The following is a 22083-nucleotide window of genomic DNA, read 5'->3' as shown; positions in this document are numbered from 1 at the left end:
CTGGATGGCTGACTTGCTGTGACCTTGTTAATACTGTTCTATTGTTTTTGACTGAGGTGGGCACCAGATCATAATCATTGGTCTCTTGATTGCCCTCTGCCATGAGGCAAAATAATTGCATGCCTCACCCTGCATCTACAGAAACTCAACACATGGTACCTGTATGTTACCATACATGTCAGCCTGCCGACATTTAACACGCGAAACACAATCCGTCAACAGAATATTAAAATCAGAAAATGGCACTTTTACAAAAACGAATATTTGATGTGATCGATGGAGCGGTTTATTCACACACAAAGAATATGTCACGCTTCAACGAAAAGCAGTTGTAGACTAAAATAAGGATGATTGCGGCTGTGACAGTTATTTATGATGACCTTTTATTGTAAAAGTAAACAAAACATAATTTCTGACATTTTCTCAAGGTGGCAGTCAACATAACACGTCGCCATATATCTTCATACAGTCCTGTGTTGTTTCTTACTTTCATCAAGACTTGTGAGCCAACCAGTCGTGCTGCGAGAAGACCTTTCCGAGCCTGCGTTTCTTTGAAATCATGGTAACAATTATTTTAATGCAGAGTATAATGTCATTATTTTTCTCAATAGAGAAAGATTGCTTTCACATTTCTTTTGAATTGTAGGCTTTTTAAATTGTATTTTTTGTCATGAAACAATTTTATGTTTTCATCTAATGTTCTCAGGTAATGACTCAGGAGCAGGTGAAAGAATTCCTCTACAACCTCAATGGGACCAGTTTGCAGGAAGTGGTTGTCGGCTCATTTCTCGCCCCACTCTGCCTTTTAAACCGAGCGATCGTTTCGATCTTCTACCATCAAGTAATGGGGAGTACACCGCTTCCATTTCCAAAGATTAGTCACCTTGTTCTTGATTTCTTCATGCTGGTCCTTCCCCTCGTACTATCATGCACCGTCCTGAGTGAGCATCTTCTCCAGGTGGTTTTGAGCTTTGCCTTTGTTTTGTTTAGTGTGCTTTGCCATATCTACCGTTGTAACCATCAAGACTCTTTTAGCACGTTCCTCAACAGGTCTGTTCACTTTAAACAGGTTCCCTCAGTGACCTTCTTTAGAGTCATGTTGAATCTGCAAACAGCTATCTGTATTCTGGCAGTAGACTTCAGATCCTTTCCTAGGCGGTATGCCAAAACCGAGACATTTGGAACCGGCGTTATGGACTTTTGTGTTGGAGGGTTCGTCTTTGGAAATGGTCTGGTGTGCCCAGAAGCACGCGACAAGAGTGTTTATAGATGTAAAGCAAAACATATCAGTGAACGGCTCCTGTCCGTATGGCCCCTGGTTGTTCTCGGTGCAGCCAGGCTCATCTTTGTCAAAATGAGCGACTACCAAGAACATGTGACAGAATATGGTGTCCACTGGAATTTTTTCTTCACATTGGGCCTTGTCAGGGTTCTGGCCACCATCCTTTTAGTTGTAGTATCAGCAAGACACTCTGGGATCTTGGCTATTGTATTAAGTTGTGTTTATCAGTTTGCTTTGGAGACAACAGGGCTGAAGGCTTTCATCTTGCACAACAATGACAGAGAAAAAGACTTACTGCATGCTAACAAGGAGGGCATATTCTCAATCGCAGGTTATCTTGCCATTTATATGGCAGGAGTAAAGGTAGGATGTTACATCATGAAGCCAAGATCCCATGTCAGGGATTGGCTCAAAGCGGTGCTTAACCTCCTCATAGGAGCACTTACACTTTTTGCAGCTTTGAGCATGAGTGAGATCTTTGTGGAGCAAGTATCACGCCGCTTAGTCAATCTGCCTTTCTGTCTCTGGAGTGTTGCTCAATCTCTCATGTTTATATCATGTTTTGGTTTTGTTGATTTAATTTTACTCTTTTTTAAAATAATATCAGGTTGTCACTTAGATACATCAGACTCAGGATCCTGCAAAAATAAAGAGATAGATGACTTCTGTCTTGTTTACAGCATCAACCAAAATCACTTGTTGTATTTCCTGCTCTCAAATGTTTTGACGGGATTCACTAACACATTAATCGACACACTTAATTGTAGCTATTTATTTTCTGTGTGTGTCCTGCTGTTATACATGTTCATAAACTGTATGGTTGTATATATTTTATACATCTGTGGTGTCACAATAAAGTGTTGGTAAATACATACCTGTCAACGTATACGTTTCTCCCATATTTTATACTTTTTTGATCCCTTCAGATTGGGTATCACACACGTCACAATTTTTGTACTGAGAAAAAAATGTAAAATATACTGCTACTTATAATATGAAATAATTAATTTACTGCAAGTGAGGAAAGATGCTGAAAGAGTTTTTTTGTTTGCTTTCTAATTAAAATAAACCCATTTACAATCATGATCTTTGTTTTTTTATTCTATTTAGTCTGTATTGTTGTTAGTAAATGGGTGCTGTGTTGGGTTTGTAACGTTTATTATCGCTTGTGAAGGGAAACTGAAGTAATCTATTAGGGCAGCAATCAGATGATGTTGACAGGTATGTAAATACAATGAAAGTAGGACGTTTTTCATGTAAATTGCATGGATAAAATGTACTTTATGTTAAAAATGTCCTAATCAGTAATATTTTACTTTTCAACTGGTAAATTTGTATACTAATCAGGTAACGTTGGTAGTTTGAAAAGTGTAATTAATCTGTGTGATACTTTTGTTGCTTATTCAAAAGCACAGTTATATTATTTTTACATTGCATTTCTACTGCTTTGTGTAGTCTCAGTTTTGTTATCTAGCCTTTGGCGAATAAATGTGGGTATTTTTTTCAAACATTTTTTATTGAAAATGATTGCCAACTAACTACAAAGGAAACTTGTCTCATCTCATTAGCTGCGCCGCTTATCCTCAGTAGGGTCGCGGGCTGCTGGAGACCATCACAGCAATCATCGGGCAGTGGGCAGGGGACACCCTGAACTGGTTGCCAGCTTTGCAGGGCACACAGGGACAGACAACTCGCTCGCTCATTCACACCTAGGGACAATTTGGACCGGCCAATCCACCTGAAATGCATGTCTTTGGAATGTGGGAGGAAACCGGAGTGCCCGGAGGAAACCCACGCAAGCACGGGGAGAACATACAAACTCCGCACAGTAAGTCCAGTAGCTGGATTTGAACCCACACAGGAGGTTCCCAAGACCTTAGAACTGTGCCGCACACGCACTATCCACTGCGCCCAAAGGAAACTTGTGAAATACACATTTTCACTTTTCAAGAGATCATATTACATTTAGACTTATTGTACCAAAAAAGAACGATATTTTATGTATATGTAACGGGTGTAATAATAACTTTTATTTTATTGAAATTCCTGCTAAAATATGTGTATAGTTTTTGGTAAATGTCCTGCAATGCTGAGTCCAACAGTGCCATCTGCTGGTATGGGGTGGGGTTTGGTTTTGGCTTCTAACATGTGACCAGGAGGCGGGGTTTGTTGTCAGTTTTACCAGAGTACTACAAAGGTAAGACATATCTTTTGGTGCTCCACAAAATAAGTTAATTTTAAACATTATAACCCCAGCTGACAAATCTCTCACCATGCATAGTAATGTGATTGATATTGTCAAGCTGTTTTGATTTATTTTCGATTTGTTTCTGTTTTACTAAATCTTAATTCCCCTTGTAGAGATCAAAGAGATCAAACCCAGCAGAAAAAGCTAATGTTGTGACTCATCCATTTGCAGGTAAATTGTACCCATTTTTATACTCATTATTGTTTTTATTCCTATTTTTTCATATACATTAAAAAAGGATGATGTTGGTTAAAATTCAGACTAAAGAAAAACATGTTGAATTCATTGTAAACGTTAAAAATCCACTATACGATCTCTTGTTAAAAGTATCTTGTTAAAATGTAAAGATGTAAAAATGTATTGTGATATTCTAAAATGTATTTTCTGTAAAGTGAAAAGAAAGCTCTTTGATATGCTTTGTTGTCAGTTTTACCAGAGTACTACAAAGAGATCAAACCCAGCAGAAAAATCTAATGTTGTGACTCATCCATTTGCAGAAACTGTAATAATAAAAACCTCATCATCCAGTCCAGCGTGAATGTGGATCTTTGGTGGGACACGTACACCGCGGTTACATTGGTGCCGTGACCCGTGACTTCATTCAAACTCTCCGAACCGAGGACTGTCCTACCTGCCACATCGTTTCATGAAGTCATCAGCTCACAGTATTTAAAATTGCTATACAGTGACGTGTTACTCAGGCTACTGATTTATTTTGGGATTTTGACTCAGTTACATATTCGAAACATGTTTAATCAGAGCACGAGTGACATTTCTGAGGGTGTAGCTGATCAGATGAAAAATATTATTCAGGAGATAGGACATAAATTGGCTGATAGCATATTCTCAAATATTCAGTCACATAATATAGTAGCTCCTAACGCTGCTGCCACACAAGATGTAGCAAACAGATTGAGTCAGGTGGTTACGCAGAGAAAGGTTAAGGAACCGCCGTCATTTATTGGGGATGGCTCAGACTCAATAACAATACATGAGTGGGAAGATCTAATGAGGACATTTATTAAAAGGAGTAATGTGAGACTTGAAGAGCAAGCAGAGGAAATCCTTATACATTTGAGAGGAAAAGCTAAAGATGTAGTTAGGTTTGGCGTTAGAAACAGTAATATAGACGTCTATACCCGCCCTGACATGATTTATAGTCTTCTCAGGAAATACTTTAGCTGTACCAAGTACTCTGCTGTCCCTTTAGCTGACTTTTATTCAACTTTGCCCAAAGACCAGGAAGACCCCTATGACTACTGGCTGAGACTAAACAGAGCAGCTGACCTTGCCTCTGAGTGCTTGAGTGAGCAGGGCAAAACATTTGACAACCCTGAAATAGAGGTTACTCGCATGTTTATTAGGAACTGCCCATGCAAGGAACTGGCACTCACTTACAGATCAAAAACCATCGAAAAGTGGTCAGCATGTGAGGTACCAGAGGTGCTGAATGAATACCACGCTGAGAAGAGCTACAAAGCAAATTCCCTACAACAACCTGCGAATAGAGCGGAAATTGCAGTACACAAAGCTGAGGTGAACCATGGTCCAACCCTCGTGCACGAGCCACCTCAGACTTCGAGCCCACAGTATGTTTCTCTAACGGACGTTATTAGTATGTTGGAGAAAGTTCTGATACGTGTTACCTCGAAGCAGTTTCAAGAGAGAGGGGGAGCTCCAACCAGGCGACCTGGAGCCAGAATCAATGGTTTCACTGCCAAGCCATGTATCATTTGCAAAGAGGTCGAACACAGTGCTCTCTCTCATTGCCGAGACAAAAACCTTTGCTTTCACTGCCATGCCCCAGGACATTCTCGACGTGATTGTCCAGTGACGAAAGTTGTCCCGCTGCCTCAGGGAAACTAACTGATCTGCGCTTAGGGGAGAACAGTGCAGATCAACTGAGTATACCTCCCACCACTAATGTGAAGCCTGACATGCAAGATAATAAATCAATTTATGAGATGTATAGCAACAAGATACCTCCATCGAAGAAGCTGATCTTTCAGGGGTTTCAGAGAATAGCGGAGACTGACGAACTGTTTTACACACCTGTACTTGTGCAAGAAGGCCCCACTTTCAGAGCGCTGTTGGACAGTGGGTCGATGGCTTGTACAGTAAGTGAGGACACGGCCCTCCTGCAGCAATTCCCTGATATGATGAGTTACACGGCCGATGATTATGTCATTGTAGGCTGCGGTGGACACCAAGTTTCTCCCAGAGATATGTACGACATTCACGTCACAGTTTACGGGTGCCAAATGATAATACCAGTAATGGTGGTGCCAGGCCAGACAGAACAGATGATCCTTGGCAGCAATGCCATCAAATATATTTTGACTCAATTGAAAAGTACTGATGGCTATTGGAGATTAGTTTCCACTCCTGACAACGGTCTGTCCGATAACCACAGTCAATTCCTGTCAATGCTTTCCAACACAGAGAGATGGAGAGGTGATTGCATTCCAGACAAGGTAGGGACAGTAAAAATCAAGAGTTGCGTGACGCTGAATCCACGGACCGAGTACGTTATTTGGGGCAAGTTACCTGAGTTGGCCGGGACGTCTGCGGGAAGTACAGTGGTCGTTGAGCCAACCCAATCAAAGGCTGGGCCCAGACAAGTCCTTGTCGGACGAGTTGTTACTCCACTCTGGGGAGATGGATGGGTGCCTGTTAAAGTCTTTAATCCCACGGACAGAGTTGTGGTGCTGAGGAGAAACAGGAAAATTGCAGATGTGTCTCCTTGTATCGCAGCGCAAGACCTGCCCAATGCAGAGGAGGTCAAGTGCAACGTGCAGAGTGTACAGAGCAAAGAGGTCCGACCCAGGTCAGAGGAGGACATGATGCGTACATTGGAAGCTCTGGGACTGCAAGACATTGACCTGAAGTCATGTGAGGTTTCGCTGCAGTGTAAAGACAAGCTCCTTCATATCATCGAACAATTCGAGTCAATCTTTTCTCGCCATAAGATGGACTGTGGAGAGGCCAAAGAGTTTGTACATCGTATCCACCTTGTTGATGATAAGCCGTTCCGTCTACCCTACAGACGTATACCACCAAGTCAGTATGAAAAACTGAGGACAACTCTGAACGAGATGGAAGAGAAAGGAATTATTCAGAAGTCGACTAGCGACTATGCATCTGCGCTTGTTCTCATATGGAAGCGGAATGGAGAACTAAGGGTATGTACTGATTTCAGAAGGCTTAATGCAAGAACCATAAAGGATGCCTACCCACTACCGCATCGAGCTGATGCTTTGGCCGCACTTGGGGGAAATGCCTTTTTCTCCACAATGGATCTGACGTCAGGCTACTACAATGTCCCCTTGCACCCTGACGACAAAAAGTACACGGCATTCTCCTCACCATTCGGGCTTCACGAGTACAACCGGCTCCCTCAGGGACTTTGCAACAGCCCAGCAACATTTATGAGGATGATGATGTCGATATTTGGTGATCAGAATTTCATGAGCCTATTATGTTACCTCGACGATCTGATGGTGTTTGCCCCCACAGAGGAAGTTGCACTCCAACGCCTGCAGATGGTGTTTACTCGCCTCAAGGAACACAACCTCAAGCTCGCACCCAAAAAGTGTTTTTTCCTCAGACGGACTGTGAAATTTCTTGGGCATGTCATCAGTGAGGATGGAATTCGGACTGACCCCGAGAAGGTGAGAGCGATAAATGACGTACAAGTCGCTGATCTAATGGAGTCGGATGGCAAGACGCCATGCCCTAGTAAAATCAGATCTTTTCTAGGCATGGTGATGTATTTCCAAAGCTTCATTGAAGCATGTTTTGCGAAGGCAAAACCTCTGTTCAGGCTCACATCTGAATCTGGTGACAAGCATAAGCGCAAGAGAGCCCGCAAGAAAGGTCAAGTGAAGCTGACGCCTGCAGATTGGTCCGATGCATGCCAGAACGCCTTTGAAACACTGAAGCACGACCTTGTGACAGGTGTCACTCTGGCCCACCCAGATTTTGATGCGCCGTTTATTTTGGCTGTCGACGCATCCTTTGATGGGATTGGAGCAGTCCTGTCACAGCTGCCACCTGGTGGAAAAGTAGCCAGACCAGTCGCCTTTGCAAGTAAGACGCTCTCTCGCTCCCAGCTCAACTACCCTGCACACAGGCTCGAATTTCTTGCCTTGAAATGGGCGGTATGTGATAAATTCAGCCATTGGTTGAAAGGAAGACACTTTACCACGTGGACCGACAATAACCCACTGACATACATTTTGACCAAACCAAGACTTGATGCGTGTGAACAGCGGTGGGTAGCGAAGCTTGCTGCATACAATTTTGACCTGAAGTACATTCCCGGCCCAAAGAACATCGTAGCCGACGCTCTGAGCCGTGAGCCATTTGTACGGTCATGTGTGGGTCATCGCCTTGTTACCGAGCCCTATACTTCGCTCTTGGACCAAGTCAACGGGGTGAACAACAGTACTGTGCAAGAGGTGTTCAGAGTATCCAACAATTGTCACGCTGTTGTAGACGAGAGTGCTGGGACATCAGACGAGTCAGTAAAAAGGGCAATTCCATCAGGCTCCAATGGTTCTGTGACATCAGAAGAAGTTGCTGCTGTCTTCAGTGCTCAGTCCACTGGTGGCGTGGGTCAAGTGATGGGAACAGATGCCAACCTCAATCTTCTGCAGAAGGGAGATCAGTCAACGGCACTCCCACAGAGTCAGCTTGTTGGTTTACAAGAACAGGACAACACAATAAGCAGAACCATGTACTTTGTGCATAGACACAAGAGACCTACCAGGCGTGAGAGAGCTGTCGAGTCGCCTAGTGTGATGAAACTACTGAAACATTGGAGCAGACTTACCATACAGAATGGCATGCTCTACAAAATAAGGAAAGATCCTCACATGGCCAAGAAAATCTTCCAGTTTGTGGTGCCTGATTCATTGAAACAGAAAGTCCTTCAAGGTTTACATGACTCAGCAGGTCACCAAGGCCAGAACCGTACTTTGTCTCTGGTGAGGCAACGATTTTTCTGGAATGGCATGGAACGTGATGTTGTGAATTATGTCAAATCCTGTCAGCGTTGTGTAGTAGGGAAAACACCGGAACCACACAACCGTGCACCGCTCAAGAACATAGTCACCTCTGAGCCTATGGAGTTGGTCTGTATAGACTTTTGGACTGCTGAGCAAGAGAACAAGTCTGTAGATGTCCTGGTCGTAACTGATCATTTCTCCAAGATGGCGCACGCCTTCCCTTGCAGGAATCAAACCGCCAAACAAGTTGCTCGCCGTCTGTGGCACGATTTCTTCCTTGTCTATGGTTTCCCACGGCGTATCCACTCTGATCAGGGAGCTAATTTTGAGAGCAAACTGATCAAAGAGCTTCTAGAGATGGCAGGGGTGCAGAAATCCCATACGACTCCGTACCACCCCATGGGAAATGGTATCGCAGAACGATTCAACCGAACATTGGGAGATATGATCAGAACCCTTCCCCCTCAGCTCAAAGCAAAGTGGCCACAAATGCTGCAGCAGCTCACATTCTGCTATAACTGCACAGAGCATGAGACAACAGGGTTTGCACCGTTTTACCTAGTGTTTGGTAGGATCCCTCGTCTCCCTGTCGATGTCATGTTTCAACATGCTAATACCAATGATGCTGTTGTCAGCTACTCTGACTTTGTACGCCATCTGAAGAAAGATCTACATGAAGCTGCTCAGATTGTACAGAGGAATACTCTCAGAGAACAGACTCGTCATGCCAAGCTGTACAACCGTAGGGCCAAAGGATCACCCCTCGTCGTGGGAGACCGGGTGTTGATCGCCAACAGAGGTGTCCCGGGGAAACGCAAAGTTGCAGACAAGTGGGAGTCGACCCCGTATGAAGTCATATCACTCAAGCCTGATCTCAATGTCTATAGAGTCAAGGATTGTCTGACGGGCAAAGAAAAGGTAGTTCACAGGAATTTGCTGCTCTCTGTTAGCTTCTTGCCCTTAGAGGATGATCTGGCCAGCGAATCTGAACACTCAGAGTCTGACGCTGCTATGCATGGAAGTGATGTATGCCCTGATTTACCTGACGCGGTTGAAGACACTGATGTCCGTACAGTAAACTGGGTGATACAGGCAGGTGAAGAGCAAGTTCATCCAGAGGTAGAGGATAACTCACTAGACAGCAGATCTGATGCCCAGTCCGACTCTCGCAGTGTTGATACATCCAGTCGAGGAAGTCAGCACATCCCCGAACAAGATGTTGACCATACTTCAAGTGACAATACGGAAAGCCCATCACAGTGCTCTGAAAACATGATCCCTTTGGGTATGGGTCTCCCAGACGAGACCCCATTGAACCCTGACCATCCGGACGCAGACTCCCCTGATACTGACTGTTTAGACTTGACTGTCCCAGACCTTCAAGCTCAGGTTAATTGTGCTCAACCTGACCGTTATGGTCTTAGGGTCCGCCAGTCCATCAGGCCTCCTAGTCGTCTAATTTGTCAGATGAATGACCAGTTGGTAGGTGACAATCCTCTGTCTGCAATATCTGCTAGTTCCTAATTTAAGTTCAGTAGAGATACACTTTCAGTTTAAGTAACAAAGCTTGAGTAAGAAACAAGAATTGTGCCTATGTGAGCACTTACAACTACAGGAACAATGTTTGATATTTCAGAGATGTAACAGGCATCTTTGAGTCTGTGCTTAGATAGGAGTTTGATCGCCTCCTTTCTTTTCACACTCCTTTTTTTGGGAGAGTTTTAGAACTGACATGCACTTCAGTTTGTTCCTTGTAATACTGTACCAGTTTTCGTGTCTTTTTCATCAGTATTTGCCGTTTTGGCTGTGATTTTTTTTTCTGTTTAGTGTAGCACTCCCATATTTAGCAGAATTTCAGGGGGGTGTATATAACGGGTGTAATAATAACTTTTATTTTATTGAAATTCCTGCTAAAATATGTGTATAGTTTTTGGTAAATGTCCTGCAATGCTGAGTCCAACAGTGCCATCTGCTGGTATGGGGTGGGGTTTGGTTTTGGCTTCTAACATGTGACCAGGAGGCGGGGTTTGTTGTCAGTTTTACCAGAGTACTACAAAGGTAAGACATATCTTTTGGTGCTCCACAAAATAAGTTAATTTTAAACATTATAACCCCAGCTGACAAATCTCTCACCATGCATAGTAATGTGATTGATATTGTCAAGCTGTTTTGATTTATTTTCGTTTTGTTTCTGTTTTACTAAATCTTAATTCCCCTTGTAGAGATCAAAGAGATCAAACCCAGCAGAAAAAGCTAATGTTGTGACTCATCCATTTGCAGGTAAATTGTACCCATTTTTATACTCATTATTGTTTTTATTCCTATTTTTTCATATACATTAAAAAAGGATGATGTTGGTTAAAATTCAGACTAAAGACAAACATGTTGAATTCATTGTAAACGTTAAAAATCCACTATACGATCTCTTGTTAAAAGTATCTTGTTAAAATGTAAAGATGTAAAAATGTATTGTGATATTCTAAAATGTATTTTCTGTAAAGTGAAAAGAAATCTCTTTGATATGCTTTGTTGTCAGTTTTACCAGAGTACTACAAAGAGATCAAAGAGATCAAACCCAGCAGAAAAAGCTAATGTTGTGACTCATCCATTTGCAGAAACTGTAATAATAAAAACCTCATCATCCAGTCCAGCGTGAATGTGGATCTTTGGTGGGACACGTACACCGCGGTTACATATAGCAAAGTTGTTTATCCAAAAATAAAAAATAAATATCAAAATTGTAAACTCAGAATTCAAAATTGTGTCAATTTTTGTTGTTGTTGAACCTTTAAATATAATATATATTCCTGATGTGCAAATAATAAATAATATGCTTAAGAATCTCCCCCTTGTGTTGAGTTGAACATGCCATGATTATGATTTTCCTTTTATTTTACGATTTTTATTATTACTACTATTACTGCTACTACTACTACTACTACTACTACTACTACTGCTACCATTTAATTTATTATCATTATTTTCCCTGCATTTCTGATGCACTTTACGTTCCTTTGAAAGTTATTCAATTTGTATTGCAGTTTGACGGTTTGCAATGATACAAATTTCTATTAAAAAGCGTTGTACAGGAAAGTTTTACTTGTTTGGTCACGTGACGTTACAAGTGACAATTTAGTCCTATTGTGGCTTCCGTCGAACTCTTTCAGTTCCGTGTTAAAAAAAATCTGATTTTGTATATTTGCTGGATTCTGACCAAGCCTGACAGTCCAGTAATACAACTATATTTTTTAGTCCATCTGTAAAAAAGATCATGGTAAGTTGCGTAGTGGGATTGGTAAAATGATCGTTAAACCCTTGCTAATAGCGTACACATGCATTATTTGGGCAATATTGCCGGGTTCGGACGCAGTAGTAATGAAAGTGAAACTGTAAATTTGGAATTGGGGGATGTAGCTTTCCAACGCATAATATTGAATTCATTTTCATTTGTTTATTATTAAATATAGACGAGATGACGTGACACTGTAAATCATAACAAGGTACATGCATTCGATTTTACCTCCATGCACTGTAACAGTGTGGGAACAACCGTCTCTAAATAAGAAAATGTGATACGAAACAAACAAGATTTTTGACAATAGAAATAAACATTTTTAGGGAAAACAATGTGGACTCGGCGAGCGTCTTAAAGGGATGGATACAATAACATTCACCCTTATTGTGTTGTGAAACCTAAAACCACAACTATAAAGCTCAAAGAATGAGACGCACTACGGAGACCCAAAGTGACCAAACTGCACCCTTTTGCTTCTAATACAGTTTACTTGCCCAGGTGAGGCTCAGTTTATGTAAAGTCCAGTAAATACAAATGTCTTGACCCACGAGTATTAAAAAAAAAAAAAAAGCACGTTTACACCAATGCTCGGCAACCACCGGATCTTGGTAACGGCCTGCACAGAGGAAAAAAATTGCCAAATTTGCTTACACAGTTATATGTTTGTGTATACACGCATTTGCTTTTCACCCCCCTAAGAACCCTTACATTTTGGGTGGGCATTATACCTAAGTTTAAGGTCGTAGATCACCGTTATTGAGCATTGATTGATCAGTTGATAAATATTGCTTACCTCAGCATTGGACACAGCAGGAATAGAACCCGGATCGCTGCAGTGAAAAAGCGAAATCCTAATAATTAGACCACTAGGATTGTAGATGACAAAAGAAAAAAGCGGTAGATTTGATTTCATCAGCACACTATTACTATGCCACATTGTACAATGTTGTAACGAAGCCTTATGGGAAAGAATTCTGCCAAAACAACGTCGTACAATATGGTAGCGTGAGTAAAAACAGCGTGATGATGCGATAAAATCTGATGCATTTTCCTATATCATCTAGATTCCTATTCGACCTGTGATTGCACAGTTGATTTGGGTTTATTATTATTATTGTTGTTATTTTTATTAATATTATTGGGTTGGGCCGCGAGTTTATAGTCCGACATTAAAGAAAAGGTTGCCAACCACTGGTTCTTGTATGTTAGCCTATTATTCAAATCAATGTATACATATATTTTTATTACCAGGAGGGGCTAAATAATACACAATGTCCCTTTACAAATTACAGTTTGTCAGAAGAGTGAACGAAAGGATTTGCAGTTAATGTGACAAGCGAATCAACACATCAGAAAAAAGTAAGCCCGTTTGATGGAGCATCAGTAGTCTAAACATAGTATTGTGATGAATGTTGGCATTTGTAGAATATATAGCACCTGTTTTTCTCTATTTCAGTGGGTGACCATTTATAGACTTGCTGACCACTAAAAAAATGCATCACTTTGGCTAAAAGTTCAGGGAAGAAGTAAAGACTTACTGCTGCAATGTCATTTTAAGTTGATGCATATGGCTGACATTTAAGAAGAATTAAAATTGGTTAATTTTGCTACAAACACAACATTGATCAGAATGCTGTATTTAGGCTAATAGCGGTGCAAACATTGTTGTAAACGGAATAGGTTGATATTATTTTAACCATTAAAGATTTTACATGCGTTATAGGTTTACAGTAATCCCTTGCTTTATCGCGGTTGCACTACTACATGGATTTTCATCGTGCATTGTGTTCTGCATTCTGACTGGCTAAACAGTTCCCCAGCCCTTTTCTGCCTGTGACTGCCTATGTGTCAATAAAGTTGCAGTCAAAGTTGTACAGATATGTCAAACAGCTTAGTTGACATTTTAGAAAAATAATCCAAGGATTTTGCCTCCTGTATGTTTCCGTCTGGCCTCTTCATGGTCCATGATGCCAGCTGAGGTGGTCAGTACAATGTATCCGAACTGTCTTGAAGGCAGAAGGTTGTTCTGCCACTCGTCCAAATCCTTGAGCTGGAGATCAAAACGTGGACTGATCACGCCACACTTGTTCAGCCTTCCTGTGAGATTGACGACTATTTTCCCGGCTCTGTGGTCATCAATGATCTCAAACTCACCAATGTAACCGTGCTTCATCATGTCAGTTAAGAAACGCACTATGACCTTGTTCCTTGGAACATGGCCTGATGAGGACTTGTCGTTTCCCACGCTTCTCAGCATTGTTGATGCTTTTCAATGCATCTGCGAGAACGTTCATGCGCACCATGATGCCGGTTCTGCAATACGGCGGAAAGAGGAGCTTAACCAACTTATGTGAAATATTTTTTTCAATGTCAAATTTCTATAAAAGCAAATGTCAACAAAACACTCTGGACACACTATTGGCAGAGGAAGATGCTTTTATTGCTGACAAAGTTTCACTAAAAGCATTTAGAATGCCACATTTTTGTTTTACCAATTACGTCCACATGATGGCGAAAAAATATCATCTGACGTATCGTTTTGAAACGTTCATAACTAATCTTGAATTATTTTTTTAATGAGGCCTGACCAACAGAAATGGCCCAAATATAAGTATAATGCATCGTCACACCAAAAACATAAGTGCACAACTCAATTTTTGGGGCCAAATTGAGATTTTTGCCTAAATCAGTTTCTCATAGAAAGCGCTTTATCTGCAAAAATGCCCAAGTCGGGTAACCATTCATATTTCAGGTAACCTATCAGTAGTGCTATATAGTAGCAAGATTATTTTCAAAATCTAAATGTTATAGATCATGCATTATTTGTTAAAAAAAAGTTCATTAAGCACAGTAATTCCTTGTTTATCGCGGTTATTGGGGACCAGAACCCCCCCAGTAAATTGAAATTCCGCAAGGTTGCATCTTGCAACACCCCTCTATAAGAGGCCCCAAGGGTCAAACTTATCTCGAGATGACATCCTTACTAAGACGATATGACTAACAAAATACCAACTATGGATCCACAAACAAAAACACATTGATTGTCATTATGCAAAAATACCATGAAATTGGAGGCCTTCTCCTTTTATTGTAAGAAAGCGATAGAGATAGTGGGTGGCTAGTTTCACACGAGCATCAGGTATCTCGATTGATGAATTTTTGTGCAATGAGCTACTAAAAGCTAGCTGTCGCCATGTTTCGCAGTTTGTTTTGGTGGCCACATTGATTTGTGTGCCGGCTCGGCTGTTTGACTTATGGTATACACCAGTCTTTTACAGTCGCGCACACAGGTGGTAATGCCAATCCAACACATACAACCTGCCCATGTAATAGCATTTTGAGTCTGCTGCAGAACACAAGGCACAATACTTTGATATCAATGACCATAATTACAATTCAATTCAAAATCCACAAAGCAGTGGACCAGCAATAACCGAAGCGAAAAGTAACGAGCGATCAATCTACTTAAATTTGTGATTCGAAATGTTTTCATGACACATTTTGTTTCCCTATAACGTCCACATGGTAGCGGCAAAATCTCAAGTAAAGTGAATTGTTGTCTGAATAAGTTGTACAAACTTTTATCTTTAAATATATATTTTGACAGTACAAAAGTTACTTGTAAAAAAAAAAAAAAACATTTATCTGACAAATGTGTGAACCTGAAAATTGGGTTTATTCTTTGGTTTTGAATCTTGTGGGACATTTTTGGAACGCAACGCCACAAAAAAACGAGGGATTACTGTACACAGGTAAAGTTGTCCATTTACATGAGTAAAAGCTAGTCATCAATTATTATGTTGTGTTTGCAGGCCATGTCTCAGAGGGAGTTGAAAGAAGCATTTGTCAGTAATCTGAATGGGACCACTCTGCAAGAAGTGATCTTGGGCTCACTTATTACACCACTTTGCATCCTCAAGCGAGCGCTGATCCTCATTCTCTACCATCAAGTTAGGGGGTATCTCCCTCTGCCTTTTTCAAGGATTTCTCACTTGCTCCTGGATTTCTCAGTGCTAATACTTCCCCTCGTCCTCTCATGTACCATCTTAAGCGACCATCTTCTCCATGTGACCTTGAGCTTTGTTTTTGTTTCGTTTTGTTTGCTATGTCATGTTTCTCGAGGAAGACGACAGGTATCTCTCAGCACATTTCTGAACAGGACTGTTCATTTCAAACAGGTTCCATTTGTCACCATCTTTCGGGTGATGGTGAATGTGCAAACAGCTATCAGTATTCTGGCTGTGGATTTTAGAGTCTTTCCAAGACGGTATGCCAAAACGGAAACCTATGGAACAGGCGTAATGGACTATGGTGTAGGAGTATTCATTTTTGCAAATGGTCTGGTGAGCCCAGAAGCACGCCACAAGGATGCTCACGGATACAAGATGAAACATATTGGCAAACAGCTCATATCTGTGTGGCCCCTGATTGTTCTTGGCACTGCCCGACTTGTCTTTGTCAAAATAGGCGACTACCAAGAACATGTGACGGAATATGGTGTCCACTGGAATTTTTTTTTTACATTGGCCCTCGTTAAAGTTTCGACATCCATCCTTTTGATTGTTTTTCCGGCAAAACAATCTTGGGTTTTGGCACTTCTCATTAGTTGTGTTTATCAGGTTGTTCTGGAGAGAACAGGCTTGAAGGCGTTCATCTTGCACAACAATGACAGAGAAAAAGACTTTCTGCATGCTAACAAGGAGGGCATATTCTCAATCGCAGGTTATGTTGCCATCTATATGGCAGGAGTACAAGTAGGATGTTATGTCATGAAGCCAAGATCCCATGTGAGGGACTGGCTCAAAGCCGTGTTTAACCTCCTCATGGGAACTTTGACTGCCTTTGTCGGTTTGTGCATGTGTCAGACTTTAGTAGAGCCAGTCTCACGCCGCTTATCCAATGTGTCTTTCTGTCTATGGACTGTTGCGCAATCGCTCCTTTTTGTTTCGTGTATTGGCTTAGTGGATTTAATTGTACTGTTTGCCAAAACAGCTTCAGGTTGTCAATTTGTAGCCTCATCATGGAATTCATATTCAGGCTCCTACAAAAAGAAAGATGAAATGGAAGGACTGTGCCTCGTTCAAGCTATTAGCAGGAATCAGCTGTTATATTTCTTACTCTCAAACGTCTTGACAGGACTGACCAACAGCATTATAAACACACTTAACTGCAGTGATCTTTTTGCTGTTTGCATCTTGTTGTTTTACATGTTTACAAACTGCACTGTTATATATATTTTGCATATTTGTGGAATTACAATAAAATTTTGGTAAATAAATGTTTTTACTTATATCAGTAAGATATCTTGATTGGAAACCTCTACAAATGTTGTCTTGGAATTTTCATTTAAAAGGTATTTTTGATTTGGAAGAAAAAGGGTCAAATGGTGTTCATCAAAACCTAGAATCTCTGTGAATGTAACATAAATGATGGAACATAGAGCTTGAGGGTGGTGTCACAACGTTGTCTAGCCTCCTGCATAATTTCTGACCTGACAACCCACAATCCTAGCTTAGCAAAAACCCCAAATCGTCGAAAATAATTTAACTTCTCAAATGAACTGAATGAATGCTAGTTTACAATGGATATCATAGAATATGTTCAAGTTTTTAAGGAAAATAACTAATCAAGTCTTGATTATTTGTATAGCCCTTAATCATAAAGACTCTCAAAGGGCTGCACAGACCACAGAATTTTGCAAACCACAGACTATTATTACACCATCCCCTGATCTAAAACCTACATGAGGGAAGGAAAAACTCAAAAACCTCAACATGAGGAAAATGAAGAAACCTTGAGAAGGGACCGCACATGAGGTAATCCCCCTTCCAGAATGACCAGGCTGCAACATATGTTGCAATAACAAATAATACACAGATATTGTCAACATAAAATGTAGGTTATTCATATGCTATAGAATCGAAGTGTGTTTTAAGCTTGGATTAAAAAAATTCCACTGAGGTTGCAGATCGACTCTCAGGGGGAAGAGCATTCCATAGTACCGGGGCCCGAATGGAGAACGCTCTCGAACCTGTGGATGTTGTCTTGGCTCTTGGGATCACAAGTAGACCAGCATTTTCAGAGCTAAGGCTCCGGACCGGAACATAGGGGGAAATTAAATCTGAGTGATATGAGGGAGCAAGTCCTTGCATGATTTTGTATGCTACCAACAAAACCTTAAAATTACATCTTAAGCTATCAGGGAGCCAATGCAGGTTAGTTAAAATTGGGGTAATGTGATCAAACTTTCTTGTCTTAGTTAAAAGCATTCCTGCAGCATTTTGTACCAGCTGAAGGCTCTTGATTTTGGGTGTAAATGTATTTTATTTATACAGCACTTTACAACAATCCTTTTAGTGTACCAAAGTGCTTTACAGTAATAACAGAAGAGAAATTATTAAAAAACTAAATATTCTATTCTATTCTATTAGTTATTCCAAGAGCCAAGAAGAGAGCTGCAGGTCCGAGAGCGTTCTCCATTCGGGCACCGGTGTTGTGAAATGCTCTTTCCCCTAAGATTCGATCTGCAACCTCAGTGGAACTGTTTAAATCTAGGCTTAAACACACTTATATTCTATAGCTTACGAATGATCTATATTTCATGTTGACAAAGTCGGTGTATTTTTTGTTATTGCAACATCCATTGCAGCCTTCCACATTAACATTGAACTGACTTTTGGGGAATTTATGGGAGAATCTGTCCTGGGGTTTTTTTGCGTGCTTGTTTTCCGTTAGTTTTGATAGCTTCATACCGCACAAAACAAACTTGAGGGTTTGTTCTCCTTTTTCTCAAGATAATAAAATCCATATCTCAAAGTATATGCTGTATATGTGTTTGGCCATATTCAACATGTGTAAAGAATGTTTACTGACTCTTTTGGGGGTTATCATCGTCTACTGTTAAACAATGTATTTGACCCGCATTAAATTATTTTTCTCAGCATTATTTTACCAAGACAAAGGCCCAAAATCCACTAAAAACTGGCCCACAACCTACTTTTGCGCCGCGACACAATAATTGAGAAACACTGCTGTATATGGTGACACTGAGGACCACGATATCTTACAAGATGAGCTGAAAAAATAGATTGGTCTCTCCAGTGGCGCCTCCAGAATTTTTTCATAGGGAAGGCCAGATGGAGCCCCTTAAAACATTGGGATGGCAAAAACAAAACTAAAGCCCATAACTGATGCTACAAAAAGTGGAATGGTCAGTGGGGTGGCCAAAAAAATGTATAGGTGGGAGGTGTGGTATCATGGCCACCCCCTTAAGGTGCCTTTGGGTCTCTCAGGAACAGTCCTCTCATTGTTAACTTACCTCTGTGTAAGATGCATTGTGTTAGATATAGTGATATGAACTCTAACCCTTTCAGTGTTACCCGTGCATTCCGTCGGGCTCAATACTTGGTCCCCTTCTTTAAAGTATTTACCTGCTTCCCTTGTATATTATTCACGAGTACAATATTAGTTTCCATTGTTATACAGATGACACTCAAATGTAAATGAGGAAACTGCTCTGTTATGCATCCATCCATTATCTGCACCGCTTATTCTCAGTCGGGTCGCGGGGGTGCTGAAGCCCATCCAAGTTGTCTTTGGGCATTGGGCAGGGGACACCCTAAACTGGTTGCCAGCCAGTCGCAGGGCACACAGAGACAGACAACTCACTCGCTCATTCACACCAAGAGACAATTTGGACCAGCCAATTAACCTGACATGAATGTTTTTGGAATGTGGGAGGAAATTAGAGTGCCCGGAGAAAACCCACTCAAGCATGGGGAGATCATGCAAACTCCCCACAGGTAGCTGAATTTGAAGCCCTGACCTCAGAACTGTGCTGCAGACACGCTGACCACTCAGCTGCCGTGCCGCCCCACTGTTCCGTTATGTTGTGGAAATTTGGAGGCCTGCCTCACTGAGATAAAACGATGGATGTGCCTTAATTTATTGTGCCTTAACCCTGAAAAAACCTGAAATGTTAATTATGGGTCCAGCTCAATGACGTGACTTGTTCTCACACACTGCTCTGAACTTTGACAAATCACCCAGAGTGACTCGGTCAAAATTTAGGGTTCACATATTGACCATAATCTGATGTTTCAGTTACACAATAATAGTATTACTCATGGCTCACAGATCCCCTAACCACCTGGGTTGTAGAGGCACCACTTCCTGTGGCGTGTCTTGGAACTGGCTCACTGTCAGTATAAAATGTGAATTTAGGGGATGTTGGTGTTTTACAAAATGTTGCATGGACTTGTCCCCTTATATTTTTCCTGAATTAATATCCACCTACAGTATGTTCCTGCTCGGAACCTTTACCAGTCATTCCAAGAGCTAAGAAGAAACAGGCAGATTGGAAAGCGTTTTCCATTTGGCCCCCGGTGCTTTGAAATTCTTGATCCTCTGAGATGTGATCTGTAACTTCATTGAAAGTGATTAAATATATGCTTAAGACACCTTTATAATCAATAGCTTAGGAGTGATGCTGACCTCATGCTCTTGTCTTATCCTTGAGCGAGGGAAGGATGAGCCTGGTTGTTGCACGATGCATGCATTTCAAGCCATCGAACCGGCACTTGAACCTGATACGTGCCATCATCTAGAACAGGGGTCAGGGACCTTTATGACCCAAAGAGACAGAAACGCAAAGATATTTGGAGTTGAGAGAAGCTAAATTCTTCAACACAATCTATTTCACAGTGTGACGTTTGATGGTTTCATAAAATCTCACCTCATCTCATTAGCTGCACCGCTTATCCTCAGTAGGGTCGCGGGGGTGCTGGAGCCCATCCCAGCAATCAGTGGGCAGGGGACACCCTGAACTGGTTGCCAGCCAATCGCAGGGCACACAGGGACAGACAACTCGCTCGCTCATTCACACCTAGGGACAATTTGGACCGGCCATTCCACCTGAAATGCATGTCTTTGGAATGTGGGAGGAAACCGGAGTGCCCGTAGGAAACCCACGAAAGCACAGGGAGTACATACAAACTCCGCACAGGAAGTCCGGTAGCTGGATTTGAACCCAACGGAAGGTTCCCAAGAGCTTAGAACTGTGCCGCACACACGCTAACCACTGCGCCGCCGTGCTGCCTCAATATATACGACTTAAAAATCAACGACCTCCCACAGTTACATAAGAGTGTCATTTTTGTCCTTAAAAGAGGGTTAGAAAGTAAATTATTCCGTAATAATGTCACAAAATACAGCAAACGAGGATACCAACATATTTACCCGTAGTGCAGACGGCTCTGGTAAAAGGAGAAAGAGTGTGTTCGTCCTGTTCTGTATAGCTCTGCCCATTCCTACTGCTCACCCAATCAAATTGCTTTGGGTGCTGTACTAGAGCTTCTGGGTAAAACGGTTGTTTTGGGTTAAAGTTTGTTCTGCTAGTTTTCACCATAAAGTGTCCCAACAATGAACCTAAATTGTTTATTGAGCTTCCATATAAACGATTGTTTAGCGATTTACAGCTCAAACAGGGTCTGCTGGGGTAACAGCCTGACTGTAAACTGTGGTTAAAATTGTGTCACATATATAAGACCGAAAATTCATTGTGATTTCGCACATCTGAATGTTAGCTTTTTATGAAGTGGAATAAGTTTTAACCCAAAAATTTGTGCCATTTATAAATGATATCCTAATTGCTAGGACCTTAAATTGGCCTTGATGTTAGGTCCTTAGCTTGGCCTTAGCCATGATCTTTGATTTTTGCATTCCGGAGATGGAATAAGAGCTTGCTCTGTCCACTCCACGCATCGGCCCGGTATTGCAGTACCTCCGGGAACGGTGCATTCGCAATGATCGCAGCAAGGCTTTAGGGCTAGGACCTTAGCTTGGCCTTTTGGCTGAGAGTAAGTGTCCCGGCTCCTAGGCTTTGTAGCATATAATGAACTGACCGATAACGGATAATGGATAATGAATAACGAAGATAGATCAATAACCCTTAAAAACCCCAAAGAATAGTACAAATTGTGTTTTATCTCTGAGCCATATGTATTCATGAAAATAAGTCAAGTCATGTTTATTTGTATAGCCCTTAATCACAAAGAGTCTCATTTGGCTTCACAGTCCACAGATTATTGCAAACCACAGACTATTATTACACCATCCCCTGATGTAAAACCAAACACACGTTAAGAATATTACTAGAACAGCTTTTTTCCATCTTCGCAACATTGCAAAAATTCGCCCTATGCTGTCTCAGTCAGATGCGGAGATTATAATTCATGAGTATGTTACCTCC

General features: G+C 41.4%; 2 protein-coding genes, 1 long non-coding RNA gene and 2 pseudogenes across 4 annotated transcripts; 3 read left to right on the top strand and 2 right to left on the bottom strand.

Annotated features, from left to right (window-relative positions):
- The first annotated feature begins 709 nt into the window (after window positions 1-709).
- Window positions 710-2149, top strand: LOC148349561 (glucosaminyl-phosphatidylinositol-acyltransferase PIGW-like). Its single transcript, XM_088321568.1, has one exon. The coding sequence runs from the start codon at window positions 710-712 to the stop codon at window positions 2147-2149; it is 1440 nt and encodes a 479-aa protein (XP_088177694.1).
- A 9534-nt stretch (window positions 2150-11683) lies between these two features.
- On the top strand, window positions 11684-17126 carry LOC148349559 (glucosaminyl-phosphatidylinositol-acyltransferase PIGW-like). 2 transcript variants are annotated; one of them, XM_088321767.1, is made up of 3 exons: window positions 11684-11813; window positions 13127-13193; window positions 15647-17126. In XM_088321767.1, exon 3 carries the CDS (start codon window positions 15650-15652, stop codon window positions 17105-17107), a length of 1458 nt encoding a protein of 485 aa, XP_088177893.1. In that variant the 5' UTR covers window positions 11684-11813; window positions 13127-13193; window positions 15647-15649; the 3' UTR covers window positions 17108-17126. The 2 variants fall into 2 exon arrangements, with proteins under 2 accessions (XP_088177893.1, XP_088177892.1); XM_088321766.1 differs by lacking the exon at window positions 13127-13193.
- Window positions 13723-14184, bottom strand: LOC148349560 (small ribosomal subunit protein uS8 pseudogene; annotated as a pseudogene).
- LOC148349558 (uncharacterized) lies at window positions 15492-20617 on the bottom strand. The gene is made up of 3 exons (XR_015847446.1): window positions 20569-20617; window positions 20328-20456; window positions 15492-16875 (listed from the first exon to the last, which is right to left on the bottom strand). It is a non-coding gene; the product is annotated as an uncharacterized LOC148349558 (long non-coding RNA).
- Window positions 20618-21517: 900 nt separating this feature from the next.
- Window positions 21518-21637, top strand: LOC148349557 (U2 spliceosomal RNA; annotated as a pseudogene).
- Window positions 21638-22083: the final 446 nt, after the last annotated feature.

The sequence above is a fragment of the Urocampus carinirostris genome, chromosome 17, assembly GCF_059441175.1.
Source record: "Urocampus carinirostris isolate Australia breed hairy pipefish chromosome 17, RoL_Ucar_1.0, whole genome shotgun sequence".
Taxonomy (NCBI): Eukaryota; Metazoa; Chordata; class Actinopteri; order Syngnathiformes; family Syngnathidae; genus Urocampus; species Urocampus carinirostris.
Note: the sequence above shows the minus strand (reverse complement) of the source record. Positions and strands in the feature narration are given on the sequence as shown.

Coding starts and splice junctions, on each gene's coding strand:
- LOC148349561 (XM_088321568.1), top strand. CDS start 710: ATGACTCAGGAGCAGGTGAAAGAATTCCTCTACAACCTCAATGGGACC.